Consider the following 15,162-nt stretch of genomic DNA (forward strand, 5'->3'; position numbering starts at 1 on the left):
TATCCATCACTACCATTTTCACACTTGACAAAGAAGAATATATTTTTTTGTCATGAGTAACTCTAGGAGAAAAATTATTTTATGGCAAGATCATACAATCATGTAGGTCAAAGAAATGCTATAAAGGTGAGCAATCAAGGTGAACATAAGTGAGTTACATACATGTATGTTTGTCTATCACCAATACATGTAGTTTTATATTTTGTACAAAGGGCAAGCATATAAAAAAGAATTATTATAATCTCCAAGCAGATGTAAGAAACACACTCATTCTTTGTGTTTCATACCACTTTCTAGTAGTAGTAATACTGTATTTTTTTATGGTCCATGGTTGGAGGAGGCAATGTTGCAAAACAGGTGTAGAACAAATAGAATTGGCCTGACCCTTACATCTACTTGGAGATTACAATAAAATACTTCTGTTGTACATGATGAAGGAAGGTCCCAAGGGACGTCATGGCAAAAACACCTGTCTAGTTTCCCAGTCCCATACCTGATTCATCTTGGCGCCATGACTAATTCAACATGGCTCTCAGACACTTGTCTATACCTGTGTCTATCCCCTGTAGTACTACTAGTGGTCTAGAGTTACAACTCATAAACCAAACTGCACATTCCTACACCACTCTCATAGAACATCTCAGCACTCTGGTGCCTTTTGGCATGAAAAACATGACGTCAATTTGCGAACATGCCATTATTGCAAAACAACAAGCTCAAAATAATTTTGTTTGTCTGAGTCAAACATCTGCATTGAAGCATCAATAAATTCTGATTGCCTTGCTCTTCCCTATGTAAATATTAAAAAAATGACTTAAAATCATTACGACATTGTCTTCCAACACATAACAACTGTTACCTTTTTTCTGTTACTGAGGCTTACTAGTGGTAGTATATTTGCCACTTAGGCCACACCATTTTAATTTCTTGGTTAACAGAATTAAAAAAAAAAAATGCTAAACAGCATCTCAGGGGAAAGTTTGTACTTTGGTGCACACAGTTTCAGGGAGTGAACAGGGTCAGGTGCAAGTTTTCACCCCAGCCTTCTGTGTTCATGATTTTTTTTGTGTGCTAATAATTAGTAAGTTTAAAGAAAAAATCTGTTAAGCAAGAAATTAAATTGGTGTGGCCTTATGACTACTGTTGAACTGTGTCGAAAGGCAAATCGATGCTTGTTTATTAGAGATGCCTGACCATTGTTCTTCAGCTTTAGAATCCGACACAAATAACATACTCATGTAACTTAACATAAGATCTAGTCAAAAACAGGTAGAAATTTGAATTGCCAGCGGTTCTCACATTTGTTTTCATCCAGCTTAGGCAGGTAGAAAGCCTAGGTAGGCAGATGGTCCTCAGTTCCTGTTGCATCTATCTCCATTAAGTTCGATATATTGGATTTCCATTATCCTAAGTGCCATGCACCATCCATTTGGTCAATCCAAAACCTTTTTCTGTACAGCGCAAACCCATCCTGGCCATTTGCCCTTCAATAATGACAGTCCCGAGGCAACTTTTTGATATTTCAAGGTCATACGGTACCGTAAAATTCCTATTTACTGAAACGCACCCCTCCAAACGGATGCATCCCCGATTTGGGGAAGTTGCGGGCCTGACTCAGTGAGTTGAAACGTTCAGGGGAAAAACCCTCCCCCTCTCCAGCATTTTGGTGGATAGTTGAGAGGTTGACATGATCATCCCTCCAATGATGTTACTGAGTTAGTTAGTACTGTACCTGAAAACAAATTCATGGCTGTTAATCACCACAGCTCTCCCACACAAAGGCAAAAGTTCTCCCAATGATATGGTACATGCAAGTATTATCTGAGCAAGAATCACACGCTTTGCTTTTGTATAAAATGCTACCTGTCCAACGTATGTCCAAGGGGGGACAGCATGCCCTTTAGTTTTCTGACACCCCTATGTTCCAACGCACCTATCAGGATTAGGATTTGGGTGTGTCGGAACATAGGGGTGTCGGAACATAGGGGTGTCAGACAAAGGGATATTGGAACATAGGGGTGTACTAACTGTATTAAGGACCGTGGCGTAAAACATCATGTGAAAATTTTTAGTTTGGGCTCAGATGAGTGGACCATTCCCACCCATGGTTCCCTGCTGTGCTCTAATTGTTACTCTGACCCTGTGATGTATGCTACTGTTGTAAGGTCATGACCTTGCCTAGCATGACAACCATACTGGGTCTGATTACACCATGGCAGATGGGAGGGATAACATTGTGCATTGTTTAGCCAGAATCATTAAACTTTAAGAGCAGGCAATTACTAGTGCTACTACTGGACAGGTGCACTGGGAATGCCACTGGGAATTGGGATGAATAAGTAACAACCAGGAGTTGAGATAACAGATTACATTAATGTTGTGGGCTATGCAACCAAGTTTGCACTCACAGGTGACAATAACGTTACATGGGACAGTATTGAATATTGCATGGTTATGTATAGATCTAGTAGCACACATGTTGCAAGGTCGCTTTGTACTAGCCAGCCTTCAGCCATTTGTTGAGTGTTTGTTGTACCAGTATATTCCTCAATACCAATGTCTCTCCAGAGATTACCATTGTAAAGTTGTTACAGGGTGATTTTCTTTAAATTTTCACAGTTCTTTTTTTTCCAAAGAAATAGGGCCTTTCTTCTAAGGATTGTTAATGTTCAAGCAGACGTTTGGCTTTGCCTGTGTTTTGCACATTTTTCTGATGGTGGCCACCTTTTTTTTGCTCATCTTGCCATGATGTATTGTGTGACTCATCATTACCTGCCTGTAACTGTCACTTTACCATCCTTTGGGACCAGGTCCTGCAGACTGGAATTAACGTGGAATCATTTTCCAAGCAAAGCTGCTATATAATCTATGCTTTGTACTTAGTCTACACTCTACAGTATAAGAAGACAGTAAAACTACACTATGACTAGACTGGCCGTCATTTGCTTTAAGAGCAAATTCAGCATGTTTCGCCCATACTCCTCCTCATGCAAGAAGTGGGCTGTCCCAAAATAACTCCTGGGCAAATCGAAATATTACCTGCATGTTGGAAGGCAACATTTGCGAGAGCATCATACTTTGCCAATCTCCCTCCCGATGCATAAATTGACTGTTCCAGAATCACCCGTGCAAAAACAAAAATTTCAAACTCTTCATATCTTTTCAAACTTGGTGTCATCTGATAGGTATTTGTGAAAGAAACAGAATGTTTTTTGTTTCAACAAAATCGGACATACCGTTAGCGAGTTACGGCCATTCAAAGGTCTGAGAATTAGTCCTCAAATTCTCCGGAATCCGTAAAAACCGTTAAAATGTAATATCTTAAAACTGTCATAACTCAGTAATAATTCACAATAGAAGCACCAAATAAGCTGCATTCTCTTTATTTACAATGATATTAACAAGTCCTTAAAGCTTGTAGCTTTGCCTTCATCGTTTCTTTAGATTTCTCATCTCAAAATATCACCAAAAGTGGGGAAAAAATGGACATGGGCACAGGACATCTTAAATATGCAAGATTGCGATATCTCTGTAACCGTACAATATACAAGGAAACAACTTGGCATACATGGGTTCTGTAACATGCTGAATCTAAATATGGCGGCCATAAAATCTATATATCTGCTTCAGAAATTATGAATTATGATGAATAATTGATTTCCTGAGGTAATAAGATGTGCATCCGCTAATTAAATATGCAACTTGCATATCTTCCTTATACTTGAAGATACACCAAAAGAAAAAAACGTGGTACACAGAGGTTTAGACACATGCTGATTCCAATTTTAGCCTCAAAAATATAATCTGATCCAGAAATATTGAACTACATGTATTACCCAATGCTATATATTTACATTTGTACACACTGATATCATTCTTTGTACAATCTGCAATATATATATAGTCAGTCAGTCTAAAAGACTATGACAACTGCACAGTACAATCTGCAATATTGGTCCGACAATTCAATATCCAGCATTCATTTCATTTCTTCCCCTTTTTTCACTGCAGGAATTTCGTTTCTTGTTGCAGGGCAGTTGAGTGGCAAAGTACATGTATTTATTGTATTGTACATGTATTATCTTTCAATTTTACGGGAATCAGACAACTGGATCATGGAACAGGTGGCCATTGCTTCCCTGGTCTGGAACTATTTCTACAGTTGAATCAACTACAAAAGCTAAATCTACTTTTTGTATGGTTTCTCTATCCAGCTGAGATAACCAAGACACACATGCTGATCACTACAAGGGTAGAAATTACTGAAGTTCTCTTTCGTTATGTACCAAAACTACAGTTATTTACGGCAAATAGAAATTATATCTAGTCTCGTCTTCTAGTTCACTGGCAGTTCTGTTGGTTCTTCATCACTTTCCTCCTCTTCACTCTCTTCATTCCTGTGTCAAAAGAGAAAACGTCTGTTGAAATTCAAACTATATAATACATTCATGGCAGACACACATTTCAAACAATCTATGATGAGATAAATATGAAACTTGGATACTTAGGTACTTTATTTCCTCCATTAGCTACCATACATTTATACTAAGTAGTACTGGTAATTGCATACAATAATAAAGGCTATCATTCATTATAAATGTAACAACTTAATAAACTTAACAGACCAGCATAGTTCTGTCAAGTGAGGTTTATACTTCTACTCATAAAATAAATTACAACGGAAACTACGACTCGAGTAGAGGGCAGCTGGGCATCCCCGCCGCCCCCTTCCCCCTAGCAGTGACGTCAGAAGGTGAGGATAGCAAGTACAGTTTTCTGCATTTTAAGTTTAGATTACGGCACTAGCATAAAAAAAAAACAGGAACCAAATGCATCCAAAGGGCGTTGAAAATGATTTATAGTAATCATACATGCAACCACTGGCACGAAAATCCACGTATTAAAACGGCAAATTCAAATTATTTGAGCTACCATGCGGCATACAAAAACAACTGTTTACCGATAATCATGCGGTCAAATTTGACATAAAAATAACCCAAAACCCACATAAAACTACGTAAAGACTTGGAAAAAGACATTACCTGGCATTTGGGTAATAGAAGTGTCCGTATTTTGGCCCGATGCCGACGTAATCGGCTCCGAACTACAGCGGTCTGTAGCGCCCAGGCCGCCGTCCACCATCTTGCTTCCTTCCCAAAACTGGCTCGCAATTTTAAAAGTATCAGCCGATTACGGAGCCCACCATGGCTCGAATATATGCGAATTTGGTACCAAAATAACAACAATCTCTTGAATTTTCCAACGATACCAATGTCGATTTTTTTTTAAGGGGTACCTCCCTCCGGAATTTCGATTTGAAAAATCAAAATGTGAATATTTTCACCAATGAAAGTCGCACAAGCTGACCACTTACATCATTTTGTAGATCGTAATGCTGGCTACAAATTGGCGACTAGTTTTCTTGTTTACGGGTGACGTAACGATCCGTATTTGGATCGGCGCGAAGCCGGCCCTCCCCAAGTGCGTGACCGGGAAGCGGGTGCACCTGCTCCCGCGGGCGAAATGCGCGTAACCCGATGGGCGATTTCTCGCTTATGGTTGACGGTATTTTAGTAAATCCTTCACAGATATTGAGTTAAGAACCTTCTTTAACTACTGGTATAAAATTATAAGCGATTTTTGACTGTTATGTATCAGATCGTACGCCTTGAATTTGGCGCATTTTTCGGTTTTGACGGGGCCGGAGAACAAATTTCGGGATCTGCGCCACCCCTACTACACTGCGAGACGCCAAGAGCTTCTTAGTGCAAAGGCTTGCGTGTTTAACTGCAACATGACCTCAGGTAACTTGAAAAGAACACATGTTCTTTGGCCAGCAGCAAATGGAACGCCCGGAACCTTAGATAGAACATGGATTCTTAGATAGAACATAGAACGGGGACAACACTTTTGACCCGTTTTTGGTCTGAAAATGGGTCCAAAAGTCCCCAAAACGAAGCATTTTGAAGTGATGTACACCGGAAATGTGATTGAAATCCTGTAGGGACATGTTCAAGGCACCCTTGTGCCGAATTCCAGGTCATTTGCTTGTTATACCAGGGCACAGGAGCCCAAAATATAAAAATTGTCTAAAAATGCCCCAAAAAACCTCCATAAAAATGATTTTAAGGCCTGTTTCAAAACGATTAAAAAAGGGTCTGGGGGTATTTGCCATCTTTACCTCCATGCCAAATTTCAGGTCGGTTGGGTAAGAAATGGCGGAGTAGTAGCCATTTGAAGATTTGTCAGGAGAAGAAGAACCAGACAAATACAATATGTTGAGCCCATACTTATGGGCTCAACATAAAAATGTTAATATATGATGATAAAAACCTAAAAAGCTCACTTTTATGGAAACCATTTAAACTTCTTTTTGTGTGCATGTACACAGATTGTAACATGTCTGATGAATCATCTTGATGTCAGATGTGTCTGCTTATGATATTATCTTCAATGTAGGGGAGATTCACTTGATGTTTCGGGGGGATAGTGCAGTGAACTTGTCCAAATAGACTTGTTCATATTTTAATGAATTCAATTTTCTCTCAAGGATCTAGGAAATAGCTAAGGGCGAAACCTACATGTAATTATTGTACCCCCATTGTTACATTTTTTTCTACCATCAAAAATTCTTGAGCTTAAAATTTGACAGAACAATCACTCATTCCCAATGTTTTACCACCTGTGCACTTCACTTAAATCCTAACATGATTTCGTCAACTAGAGAATGGCAACAGATCACTTGTTCTTTATCTTTTCTTAAATGTCAGAGGATGTTGTTACATGTTGGACAAATGCCAAACAATTTTAAGAGATGGTGTCCTAGATCCCTGGGCTATAAGAGATTTCTGCTGACATTTAATAATGGCCAGATTTTCTTGCCTAAGTTCCTGAAAATGGCAACGGTGCCTGCTGATAAGGCCTACGATCTGAGGCTCTGAGAAGTCGATGTAGGCTACTTCATTTAAAAGACCATAGCAGGTCAAAAGATTTTTAAAAAAAGTTCTGCTGTAGTACCAAAGGTCACATACCATTGGGCCCAAAATTGACCTTGATCTTCATCTTTCCAACACCTACCCGCATACCAAATATCATCATAATCCATCCAGAGGTTCTCGAGTTATGCTGACTACAAAAATCCGGAAACACAAACACACACACATACACACACACACACAGACAGACACACACAAACACACACACACGCACAGAACAATATCTTTTTCATAGAGATAATTAGAGAAGAGAGGGAGATGGGGACATGCAAATAAGCTCTACCCATTCAGATGGGCTGTGGACTTCAGACCACAATGTACATGTGCTTCCTTTGCAGTACAACAGCGCCCCCTAGTATATGAAAGGATAATTACAGCCTACACTCACTGCCAATGCTGTTTCAGTCAAAAGTATGTTTCAATGAATTTTGATCTGTTTTGTTTTATGCCTTGGCCCTCTGTATTAGGATTTTCATAGACATAATAGACATTGGTAGAAAAATGGGAAGAATGAGATTATAACAGGGTAGTTTCTGTTCTGTATTTTCATTTTGTTGAGTGGTTTTGATGGTCAAATACAGTCAAACTTGTACAACTGACCATCCCTACGCAAGGACCACCTGGTCAATGTGACCACTTTTTGGTGGTCCCTGTAGTAATGTTTCCCATTGACACAAGCATTTAAAATCCTGTGTATAGTGGCCTCTTGATGCTGTTTTGAGTATATTTCCACTTATACCAATATTTTCATCAAAACCAGTTTTCAAGTCATTAATGATACATGTAAATCCTGCTTTTTTACAGTTACTTGGCTGTGCGATTCTGGGAGTTGCGATATGGCTGCGCGTGGACCAGAGGACGACACAGTACGTGGACACCGGAGAGAACCTGTCGTCCTACTACATCGGAACGTACGTGCTGATGGCGGTGGGGGGGATCATGATGCTGGTCGGGTTCCTGGGCTGCTGTGGCGCCATCTACGAGTCACAGTGTATGCTCTGCACGGTAAGAAATATTTTCTTACTCAATATCTAGTACATGAGTAGCGGCAGGGTGTTTGGCCCAGAGCCCAGAGGTCCTGAGTTCGAATCGGGGGTTCCCTGGCTTGTCCCGTTGACATTGTGCGCTTGGGAAAGCCAATTTCCTCACTTCACTCAGGTGAAAATGAGTACCTAGCTTCGGTTGGGGATGTCACACAGATAGGACATTGAATGGCGGTCCCATTTTTGAGAAGAGCCACACCTAGAGCACGTAAAACTAAAAGAACCCACCACGCTTATTGAAAAGAGTAGGGGTCCTTCCCAGTGAGTGGATCAAATATATCTGTCTGGATATGCACCTTGTACTCTTAGGTACAAACCTGGTGTGTTACGCCATGAGGTAGTTTACTGGGTATGCAATACAAACAAACAATAAATGAGCTGCTAACATCTACTGACATAATTCCACCAGGGTACTGCCACTACATAATTCAGCCACCATGAAAAGATAAGTCCAATCAGGTCTCCAACCCAACAACCCAGTATAATGTACTCCTGTATATCTAAACTAGGCATACCTGGGGGAGTGCTGCAATAGACTTATAGAGGTCTCTCAAACACACTTTTTTTCAAAATGGCGGATTTATGTAACCAGGTGGATTAATGTTCATGGAGGTTAGATACACAGAACTTACAATGTAGTCACTGCATTGTACCCCCTCCAAGAAAAGTATGTTTTCAACTACAGGATAGCTAATGTTAAGGAGATTTAGATGTATTTTAATGTTTTTAAGGAGCACTTTTTGTCCAGAGAAATAAGTGATATAGAATTTGTCAGAGCGCAAGATCCTGGTTCATATTATAGACAGTATTTAAAAGCAGCTTTTTAAATTCACACAATAAAGATGTACATGAATGCTCATGCTATAGACGTCAGAAAAGGCCATCAACAAAACTCTTTTCTCCATCATTTTTCAGTTCTTCATCTTCCTATTGCTGATCTTTGCGGCAGAGATTGGAGGAGGAATCTGGGCCTTCTTGCACCAGGATGATGTGAGTTTTATATCTTATATTTTTATGTGGTCACAGTACTGTATTTGACGTTTTTGCCAATTGATATGTTTGTTAGTACTGCAGAGAGCCTAAAAGAGAGTTGTGCAGCCATTCAGTTAGCCTGGATGCCAGACCCCCAAACTAAAATATCTATCTTGTGGGGGTCTGGTCTTATGGGTGGGGGAATCTTCTAAGGAGAGTGCTGTCAGTGGGAGGAGAAGCTGTGATTGATGGCCACTCACACCACAGGTAGCCTGGTACATGGCACCACAATTGGCCAGCTCGGGGCTGTGAACAATAGCGAATCATGGACAAGACACAGCTCAACGGTTAATCATCAACCACTCAATTCTCAAAATATGCATGGAGTTATTTTCCAAAATAACAGCAGAACTTAAAAGTGTATTGAGTAATGTACCTCTGGTTCTCCTATTTGCTAAACTGAGATCATGTGTTAAAAAGTTCTACAACCAAATAATCATAGCAATTGTCTGGGTTGAAAATGGCTCCCTGCTGATCCTAGCTGCTGCTCTATTGGTGGGATCCTCGCTCAGTATTTGAGCTGGCATGAGAAAATTTCCCCAAGTGTAAATCGAGACCCCCACACGATAGATATTTTAGTTTGGGGGTCTGGCATCCAGGCTATCATTCAGTCAGTGATAAGTTTACATTTACAATTCATTTTCTGGATGGTGGCCATGGGCTGGTATAACTTCATTGTTTTGTCTTGCTCCAGCTGACGGAATTTATCAAGTCAGATTTCGAGGACATTGTGAAGAGCAAGTATGGAGTCGACCAGCACGCCTCAAAAAGCTGGGATGGAGTTCAGGAATCGGTGAGTACAAGATCATATTTCATTAGTTCTGTATAGGGGTGGATACCGGTTCGGCTTAATAAGGTTCAAGTCCAAGTTTAGGTCCAGAGATTTAGGTTCAGGTCCGGACCTGAACCTAGACCTGATCCTGTCCAGTTGATGTTTTGTTTTATTAGACCAATATTAAGCATAGAGAATTCATACTGACATGCAGTTCTTGGGGAGAAGACTTTCAAGATAAACCAGTGTTTGATATTTGAATATTGCTCTTGTTTTAAATGCCTTTTTTGTCAGAGGGGAGACTCAAAACACTTTTTATCAAACAAAATAGAGAAATATATTTGTACTTTGTTCAGGTTTTTTTTGACTCAGGTTTTGGCTTTAGGTTTTTTGACTCGGTTCTTGGATGTTTAAAGGTCCGAATCAGGTCCAGCAAACTGGTATCCGCCCCTAGTTCTGTAGCCTCTGTGTTTTTTTGTTCAGCATTACTGCCATTAGTGTGCACATCATCATCAAGCATGGAACTAAGATATCTGTTAGCCCCTTTATGTTTATACTGTTAATGCAGAAATGTTCGCAGTTTTCGCGGTAAGCTCTTAAAACTTAAAACCACCATGAATATTTTTGCCCTCCAACCCCCTTTGTCTACCATTGTCTCAAACGATCTTAGAACCACCGCGAACACCCCATTTTCTCTCAACTGCGAAATCAAAACCGTGCAAACTTAAATGCATTTACAGTTTTGTCAGACCAACCAGGCTGATTTTCTTGTGTTTACTTTCTCCAACACCCTTCCCCTTGCTTTCTCCCCCCAGCTGATGTGCTGTGGTGCGGCAGACAAGAGCGACTGGGCGCAGAGTTCGTGGGGAAACCAGCAGAAGAACTGGGGCAGCGTGCCGCAGTCCTGCTGTGAAACCCCCACAATCGGCTGCGGCAGCGGTGGGATCGTGCTCATTCAGCAGATCCACCAAAAGGTGAGCGGGCGGGAATTTCTGTGACGGATCATGTCAGCTTGTTACTGTTTGCTGTTCTCAATTTTCTATCACATGCAAGTACCATTGACATCAAGTTTGTAGGAATAGTTTCCATGCATTTCTAGATGCAATGAGCAAAACGATCGCTTCATGGAGCTAAAACAAGGATGGATACAAGACTAAGGCAGAGCTACATATACTAGTAGACATTTACATCTAAGGAACATAGCATTAGGACACTTATTGATGATACTTCTACTAATTTCATAGTGGAAAAAAAAAGAAGCAGAAGAAGATATTTTACAATTTGCATGAACTGTTGACGTGTTAAAGACATGTTGCACCAACACTAACACTATATATCCTGATCTAGATCTGTCCTAAATTGAACGATGTAAATGACACAGAGTGCATGTGAATTTATTTATAGTACTCTTACTCAAGATTAACATAACTGAAAAATATTTAATTTCTCTCTTTTCCAGGGCTGTACAGACAAGTTGATTGAATTCTTCCACAAGAACCTCATGATCATTGGCTGTGTGGGCATCGCAATCGGAGTCATTCAGGTACAGTGCCTCGAAATATATTTCTTTTGTACGAATATCAGCAAAGATGGCTCATGTTTTATTAGAGTTACATGAAAGATGACAAGATGCGATATCTTTTTGTAAGGGGATGTTCCTTATTAAAAAGAGCCTTGTTTTTATCTTATTGAATTTATTAGATTATCTCTAAGTCAGTAGTATTATGTTGAAATATGTGTGAGAATTCTGGATTGGTTTACGAGTAACATCTACTAACAGTAACACAATTCCACCAGGGTGCATAATTACACCACCCTGAAAAGATACGTCCAAACGGATCTCCAACCCAACGTCCCCCAGTATAATGCACCCCTGTATATTTAGTCTGTGCATACCTGGGGGGTGCTGCACTAGAGATCTCTCAAACCCACTGTTTTTCAAAGTATTATATGTATGTAACCCAGCAGATTAATATTAATGGAGTAGGTCAATAAAGCAAACCTTTTTTCTTTGTGTCCTCTTCTGCAGCTCCTGGGAATGACCTTTGCCCTCTGCCTGTGCTGTTCGATCAGAAGGAACAGGAACAAGCACTACCATGCGTGAAGACTGGCTCCGACAAACTAGCACCAAGACCCCTACGTTCCGACGCGCCCACTTTCCGACACCCCCAAGTTAGGGTTTTGGGGTGTCGGAACATAGGGGTGTCGAAACATTATGGGGGTCGGAACATAGGGGTGTTATAGCCACCTTCAACACAAACCCTGCAAGGCTGGGGTGTGGACTTAGAATGGACTTCAAGAGTTTGCACATTTGATGTGATAGAATATAGAGAAAATGTCATAGGCTGAAGTTAATCTCCAAGCAGATGTTGCAACGTTTCTCTACGATTTCGTCTTTCTACAGCTGCTTGGAGATTAGGTTGAAGCAATTTGCAGGTATGCAGACACTTGTTACATGTTATTATACCTGTGTCAGACCACAATAGAAGTTGGCAACCATGGACTTTACTCGGTCAAAGCAATTTTACCAACTGAGGAAAACATATTTTCAGTTGCCTTAGTTTTCGATGTTAAGTCCCTACTCCACTCTTCAGGTTTGAAATTATATATGCACAAATGAGCACATTAGGTAGCGTTCTTCTTAGGGTACGCACCTCTAAGATGAAAATTGTATAAAGCAGTTTAATAAGCTACGTATATCAGTACATATACTAACTCAGTTATGCTGAATGTTGTACTGCAATGGTAGAGGGTACATAGACTATACAGGCTACTTAGCTATAGACAACAATAGGGAAACACCAGGTGTTTCAAGAGACTTTTCATTTATAAAACTATGTCAGAGAAAAAAAGCCAAAAGCCTTAACATAATTCAGGAAGTGGGTTGATAAATGACAGTTTTGTCTAAGATTTGTTTTCATTAAGCTATTTCTGTACATCACTTAAGATTTGATCAAATGGTGTTATGTTAGCCTTATTACTGTAAGAATGTTTACTTTTACGGTGTATTTATTTTACAGTTGGAGGTTTTTGCAGTTGGTTAAAACAATTCTATAATACAGTTAGTAGTACAATTGGCATTAGTGTCTTGAATCCACAGTGGAAAGGTCAGTGAAAACTGCGAAAATAAAACCACCGTAAAATGTTTAGATTTATACAGTATGTGGATGCTGTCCATGGTGCTGAACTTTGTAAGGGCTGTTTCATTTTACAAGGGGGGTGGTCAGGTGCAAATATTCTGACTGTGTTCTTAAAAACTTGTGAAATGGAGTAGCCCTAACAGTTGAACTTCATTATCATAGTTTTAACAATGTACTATGTAAGTTACATTTAGTTTTGAATTCATCACTATAGTCAACCTTGACTCATAATAAATCCATAACTTAACATTTTGCTTGATCTTTTGTCCATCTTACAACTTTCAGAAATGTTCATTTGAGTATAACATTAATGTCTGTTGTGATTTTAGCCATTGCTTCTTGAAGTTGATGTTTAGGGACGATAATTTCACTATAAATGCAATGAATTCTTTAACTTTGCCTTTCATCAAAGACTAGACAGCTTGTCTTCCATAAGACAGATTATGATAAGTTTTGTATGAACTTGAACTATATTGTGCCTATGAACTGAAATGATATTCAAAATGTAGCAGATTCTTAATCTTATTATGCTGACACTTAAGACTTTGTACATTTTATAGGATAAAATGTGGAAATAACATTTTAAACAAATACTTGATGACGGAATATAGGATTACAATGAAGACAAAGTAAACTTTGCATTTCAAGTTAACATAGACTGGTTGTATCTGATTAGCATGACCATCTGTGTAATGTAGCTACTACATGCACTTCAATTTTTACTATTTTCAGACTGAGTGTGAACTTTTAGATTACTGACCAGTGTAGTAGCATTTGTATCCGTCCTGTAGCTTTTGTTTAGGTCTAAACCATTGAAAACGGTGAAGGAATAGATATGTTATCAAGAAATTTTTATTGGAGGGGGTGCTTGTATATATAGAAAATTAATTCTGTTATGAAAAATGATTAAGGGGGCACTAACTATCACAAAACTATCACTGACTTTTGAAGTGGAAAAGACCTGCTGTTCTTAAGAAGTTTGTGTATTCTTTCTCGTCCCGCATTAATTTTTCTGTCAAAACACATCAATAGGCATTATGCATTATATTATATGATATGGGTGGGTTTAGAACTATCACCTATTACGTATACAATTCAGTGGTATTGAAATATGGTAACATTACAAGTGAATGTATTGTTTTCCCATTTATTACAAATGTGCATCTTGAAACGGTTCACAATTTGTCACACCTGATATTACTATCTTTGTAAAACAAACATTAAAAGTTGATTTAAAATATTTGTTCTCAGTAGAATGTTTTCTGCGTGATTTCGGTCCTTGATAGCATGCACGCTGTGGTGGCAGTGTCGCCGTCATCCAACAGGTGGCGCTGCCGCTTGGTGGAAACAGGCTGCTGCCAACTCTATACATGTAGTTGCCCATATGAACTCAGTCACGTTTGTGACCGCATTGTTCACACTACAGCAGCGACACCTATCTGCAGTTCGAAGTAGAACCAGTCAGTATCACCCTGAGGAAGGTGACAGGCGATCGCCGAAACGTCGACTTATGTAACACTTGGTTGTGTTTAGACGTCTTAAGAGCGTTGTTATCCAGTTGACCAACTCGGTCTACACTCCAAGCAAATGTAGACAGCTTGTTACTCCGGGAAGGAGGATGACCTCCTTCTGGGAGTATTGGGAATGCATTTGTTGCGCGTTCGCAGCTATAACTCACGATCCCGTTGTCGCATTGGTGTGTAACTTGGCATATCGTTTGCCTGGTTCGGCGTGGTGATGCACAATAGCTTTGTTACACCAAAAATACTTTAAACGTCAATCCAATATCGTAATTGCACCCCTATAATTAATGCTATGTCCCACTGCCCTGCCATAGGGACCATGTTATAATCCGTTATGCATGACTGGAATACTTCAGGCAGATACGGGGTAGAAATCTTACTTACTTGCTGTGATCGTATAGTCACTGTTACATTGAAAAATAGACAACGTGCATCACCACACGCAACCTAGCAAACGATATACCAAGTTACATACCAATGCGGCAACAGGACTTGTGAGTTTTAGCTGCGAACATGTACAGAGTGACCTCCAGTCTGTGTATTAAGTATGCCGTATCCACTCGCCACTCGCATACAGTATGTGCGCACGGGACGGACGATGCACTTTTACGCACAGTGTGAAAATGGCAAATCTCTGGACCTTCAAACTTACCACAC

General features: G+C 39.8%; 1 protein-coding gene and 1 long non-coding RNA gene across 2 annotated transcripts in view; one reads left to right on the top strand and one right to left on the bottom strand.

Annotated features, from left to right (window-relative positions):
• Nucleotides 1–14,222, top strand: part of LOC136429871 (CD9 antigen-like) — a 34,957-nt gene extending 20,735 nt beyond the window's left edge. The window contains exons 2-7 of the mRNA XM_066419950.1: nt 7,800–8,000; nt 8,954–9,028; nt 9,765–9,863; nt 10,658–10,816; nt 11,302–11,385; nt 11,872–14,222. Of these exons, the coding sequence (XP_066276047.1) occupies nt 7,800–8,000; nt 8,954–9,028; nt 9,765–9,863; nt 10,658–10,816; nt 11,302–11,385; nt 11,872–11,946 (693 nt within the window). The 3' untranslated portion in view covers nt 11,947–14,222. The remainder of the gene's footprint in view (nt 1–7,799; nt 8,001–8,953; nt 9,029–9,764; nt 9,864–10,657; nt 10,817–11,301; nt 11,386–11,871) is intronic.
• LOC136429873 (uncharacterized) lies at nt 3,965–6,313 on the bottom strand. The gene is made up of 2 exons (XR_010754820.1): nt 5,043–6,313; nt 3,965–4,397 (listed from the first exon to the last, which is right to left on the bottom strand). It is a non-coding gene; the product is annotated as an uncharacterized lncRNA (long non-coding RNA).
• Nucleotides 14,223–15,162: the final 940 nt, after the last annotated feature.

Source organism: Branchiostoma lanceolatum, chromosome 3 (genome assembly GCF_035083965.1).
Source record: "Branchiostoma lanceolatum isolate klBraLanc5 chromosome 3, klBraLanc5.hap2, whole genome shotgun sequence".
NCBI lineage: Eukaryota > Metazoa > Chordata > Leptocardii > Amphioxiformes > Branchiostomatidae > Branchiostoma > Branchiostoma lanceolatum.